Here is a 5,000-nt window from a genome sequence, read left to right on the forward strand (position 1 = left end):
GCATTCACTTTTGCAACAAAGATTTTTCAAATTCCAAAACAGAACACAGTAGCTATACATAGTCATAGTAACTTTTAATCACAACATAGTATCTTTTTCTAAAAACATAGTAACATTCACTTTTGCAACAAATATTTTTCAAAATTTCAAAACAGAACATAGTAGCTTTTGGAAAATAATCATAACATAGTATTTTTTTTATAATGTCATAGTTACTTTCTTTTGAACAACATTTAACTTTATCTTTACTTATTTTTGTAGGAAATATGTGAGTTGCTGATGCTCATGAGGAGGGACACTCAAGTTGTCTCTGTTTTACATGGAGAAAATTAAATTGTTCTTAGAACAAAAACGTTCATTTTCTTCTCCTCCTGTCCCTTTTCCTGATGTTCCTTCTACCTCATCCACACCTTTTTCTGAAACCCAAAGTTTTTTTATGAATCCTACCGTGCTGAATACAATTGATGAAATAGTTGACACGGTTAAATGGGTTTCCTCTATTCCAAGGATGGTGAATGAGGTTTTTGTTGCTGATGAGGGTAATGTAGATGTTGTTAATGATGTACTGGATGAGGTTGAATTGGAACAAGTTGTTAATGATGTGGCAAATAATGTCACTGTTTTTGAAAGCCATGGTTATGAGAATGTATTGATACATGGCAGGGCAAAGTGTTCCATTCCTTTTAGAGGTGTGAATGACAAATTTACGTATGTTTCATATCTGATGAAATCAAACAAAAAATATATGAGAACACTTGGTTCGTTACTTCAAGAATCAGTTGACTATTGTTTTGTTTCTGATAAATGTTTCGACAATAGGTGAGTCTTTTTTTTTGTTTTTCTTTTTTTGTGATTTTTGTTTTTTATTATACTTATTTTATTCTTTTTATTTGACAGTGAATTGCTTGTGAATTTTGAGGACAATTTGAGAATTCAAAGGGAAGAGTTTTATACTTTAGGGGATCCCTCAAAGTGTACTCATGTTTCTGTTGTGGATTGTTGGTGTTTATTACTCAATGAAAATGAAAAGAACAAAGAATCTTCCAAAAAGTTCTTTTTTAATGCTAGTTCTAGTGTACGTTTTTTGTCATTTTTATTCTAAATAACTTTTCTTTTATTTTGAACTATTTTTAGTTATTTCATTGTTTATTTTTACAGCTTGCTTTGTTGGATTTTAATAATAGTGGTGGTTCTCAACAAATTGATTTAATTTATGATTCTTGGGTCAAATGGGTGGATTTCAACCAAGTTGATTTGTCTAATTTTGATCTGGTAAGATATTTTTTTAATGATTGATTGACTTATATAGTCACTATTTTAGTTATTATAGCTACTAATAGGTAGTTAGTACTTGTGCAGTCACTTTTTTTTAGATATATTTATTGATTCAGTGATATATAATATACAGATTGTTGTTCCGATACTGAAGGGCAGTCAGTACTTCTTACTTCTTTTGAATATGAAGTTAAGAATAGTGCAATGGATTGACAATGTGAACCATACTGCTATTTCAGAAGAAGAAATTAGAAAGCTAGGTGACACTATGGTATGTGTAGCATTTTATTATCCTGAAAAACCTTTTGCCTATGTTGCTATGATTATGAAATATTTATTAATAAATATTTAAATGAAACTTTTGTAGAAAGATTTGCTGTCAACAATTTTTGATGATAAGATGCAAGCTACTGATGTTATTCCATTATGGAAAATGGAACGAGTTCCCACTGATTGGAAAACGACTGCTAGGACTAACATTGAAAGTGATGTATTCATGATGATGAGCATGCTGTTTTTTGAGGGAACAGTTGATTTCCAGTGTCCAATATTGAATGCAGTTACGATTTTTCTTCTTAATATTATCTTTAAATGTATTTTTTTGAATGACATTCTAATTAAAAGATTCAAACTAAATGTATTTTCTTTTTATGTAGGCTCCATTGAGACATGTTGCAAGAGCTAAGATTGCTGGATCTTTGGTGTTATCTGATTTGAACAAACAAAGATCTAAAGTTTTAGAAGAGGTGTCCAATTTTAAGGATAAAAGACGCTCCATTGCCAAACAAGTTTCTATCAGAAGATTAAAGATTCGTTAATGTGAAGTACAAGATGAAGTTGTGAAGTTTTTAGTTGTACAAACATTTGATGGAACATAGTAGATAATCTAATTACTGTAGTTACTAGATAATCTAATTACTAGATAATCTAATTACTGTAATAATGTGAAGTTTTTTCATGAATATTTGTATAGTATTGGTGTCAAAAATCCGGTTTTGTCTTGATTGGAGCAGATAAGGTATTCATTTGTACGGTCCTCGGTTCAATTCTGGTTTAGCCCATCTTTTTCCCTCACCCTCTCCTGCAATTTAAAAAAGTAAAAGAAAAAAAAAACTGTTGGTGTCTAAGTTAATGGCAATCTGTGAATTTATGATCATATCAAGGGATAAGCTGATTAGTGTGTATACTAGATTGATACTATATGAAAATAACGAGTTCGATTTTATCAATCCGATTTTGAATTTTCTGCATATATTCAAAACGGTTAACATCAGTGATTAAGAAACCAAAACGGTTAACATCAGTTGTGTGGAATCATTTTGAAAGGGTGAAGAACGCTGATATATGTTATGCTGATATTTTTGCAACAAAGATTTTTCAGACTTACAAAAGTGAAGACAGTAGCTATACATAGTCATAGTAACTTTTAATCACAACATAGTATCTTTTTCTAAGAACATAGTATCATTCACTTTTGCAACAAAAGTTTTTTCAAATTTACAAAACAGAAGACAGTAGCTAAACATAGTCATAGTAACTTTTAATAATAACATAGTATCTTTTCCTAAGAACATAGTAGCTATACAAAAGATTTTTCAAAATTACAAAACAGAAGACAGTAGCTTTCCATAGTCATCTTAATATAATCTCTTCATCTATCTGTTCTTCAGCATCAATTTTTCTGCATAACAAAAATTTTGCACTTTCATTTACATAATCAAATTATTAAATAAGGATACAATAAAATATAAGCAAATTATATATATTTTATACCTTAAGTGGGGTATCTTTTGTTGATGGGCAATTTCGACTATCATGATAATCAAATTTACCACAAGTTTTGCACTTTCTTTTGGGCTTCTTGCTTTGCTCAATAGTTTGTTCCTTTTCCCCAATTATTCTTTGTCTTTTTCCTTTGTTCTTTGATTGGATTGGGTTTTTTATTTCCATTGTCGAAGATGAACTTGTGCCTACTAACAATTCGATCTGTTGTTCTTTAGTAATGTCCACCCTCACATCATCACTTTCCTCCAATTTTCTACTAATATCTTTTAGGTTTTGTAAAAGTGATTGTAAATCACTCTCACTCCGTTGAGCTAAACCTACACAATTGAATATTTCACACCAAACTTCCCCCAACAACTTCCCCACGTTGTTACACTTTTTGCTCTCTTCAATCAGATTCCCATGCAAATCAAAAATAGGCTTCTTTAATGCTAGCTTCGTCCAACGATCTAAAACATATTGCTTTGGTATTTGTGTTATTTGTCTTGCACTCATAACACAAATCGCATGGGAACATAATATTCCTATCCGTTTAAATAACTTGCAATCACAATCTACCTTCAACTCGTCAATCGAACTTCCCAGTATAAATTTCACCTTGTATATCTTACTTACCGTTGAGTCCAAAACAGTTATACTTTCCACACTTTCAATCTTTTCAATATTTTGAATATAAGTTTTGAAACAAGACTTATAAACTTCATTTTGAAAAAGAAAAAAAATTTTTCTAGTATAGACTTCACCGGCATGTTTTTCAATCGGCAATGGTGTTTTATATTGTGGGTTTGTGTGAAGTGATTCAGCATTGAGCTTATCTTGTTTGTACCTCTGTGCATCCATTGCACTTTCATAACTCATATAAAATTCAACAAGTGTCATGTGAGGGTTTGAAAAATGGTTGAAGAAACTATTAACACTTTCCGATCGGGATGTAGTTCTCAAAATCCCCCCCAATGGGATATCCCTAAAATATGCGGGTATCCATTGATCTCGTATACTAAATATACTAGTAAACCATTTATCTATTTGAAGATTGTATTTGGTCATAATTCCCTCCCATTTTTCCTCAAATTCATTTTCTTCTTGATCAATATTCCATACACACCCATTTAATTCTTTCAAAAAATCTTCATTTTTGTTCAATTCCGGTCCAACTTTATCAGTCACTTTACTCATGATGTGCCACATGCAAAGTTTGTGTATTGTGTGTGGAAATACATTTTTAATCGCAATTTTCATTGCAGGGTCTTGATCAGTTATCAAATATGTTGGCATACAATCCCCCATACAATGTAAAAAAGTTCTAAATAACCACTCAAAAGATTCACTATCTTCCTTAGCTAATAAACCTATACCAAATGTAATACAAGACTTATGATGATCTACACCAGTAAAAGGGGCTAAAACCATGCTATACTTATTGGTGTTATAAGTACAATCAAAAGTAACCATTTCTCCAAATAAACAATAATTCTTTCTACTTATCGCATCGGCCCAAAATAAACGTGAAATGTGGTCCTCCTCATCTAAAGCATAATCAAAATAAAACCCCGTGTAAATATCTCTTTTTCTGATAAAATTCTCGATCAACATCTTCCCATCATCTCCTTTAATATATGTTTTCAAATCCCTATGGAAATTCTTAAAATCTTGCATTGTCACTCCCACATTCTCATAACCCCCGACATTTTCCTTAAACAATCTAAAGGATTTAACCGGTCCTATATTAACCCGTGCATTCTTAGATATGAAATTTTTGTGCAACAAAGTCATTTTCCTATTACCCAATAAAAATTGACGCGATGTAGGGCTAACTAGATAATGATTGTGCGCCTATTCGAATTTTAAAACATGGTATGTTCTCTTCGCTATGTCATATTTCAAAATCAATCTAGCTTTACAACCAATTCTTTTGGTTGATCTCTTATAACGTGCAACAA

At 31.2% G+C, this 5,000-nt stretch overlaps 2 protein-coding genes across 2 annotated transcripts in view; one reads left to right on the top strand and one right to left on the bottom strand.

The window, feature by feature from the left end:
* Positions 1-272, top strand: part of LOC130808277 (uncharacterized) — a 1,625-nt gene extending 1,353 nt beyond the window's left edge. Inside the window, exon 3 of the mRNA XM_057673758.1 lies at positions 262-272. Coding sequence (XP_057529741.1) covers positions 262-272 — 11 coding nt within the window. The remainder of the gene's footprint in view (positions 1-261) is intronic.
* A 2,045-nt stretch (positions 273-2,317) lies between these two features.
* LOC130808278 (protein FAR1-RELATED SEQUENCE 5-like) lies at positions 2,318-4,833 on the bottom strand. The gene is made up of 2 exons (XM_057673759.1): positions 3,049-4,833; positions 2,318-2,356 (listed from the first exon to the last, which is right to left on the bottom strand). The coding sequence occupies exons 1-2, from the start codon at positions 4,831-4,833 to the stop codon at positions 2,318-2,320; spliced, it is 1,824 nt and encodes a 607-aa protein (XP_057529742.1).
* Positions 4,834-5,000: the final 167 nt, after the last annotated feature.

Source organism: Amaranthus tricolor, chromosome 3 (genome assembly GCF_026212465.1).
Source record: "Amaranthus tricolor cultivar Red isolate AtriRed21 chromosome 3, ASM2621246v1, whole genome shotgun sequence".
In the NCBI taxonomy this organism is placed as follows: Eukaryota; Viridiplantae; Streptophyta; class Magnoliopsida; order Caryophyllales; family Amaranthaceae; genus Amaranthus; species Amaranthus tricolor.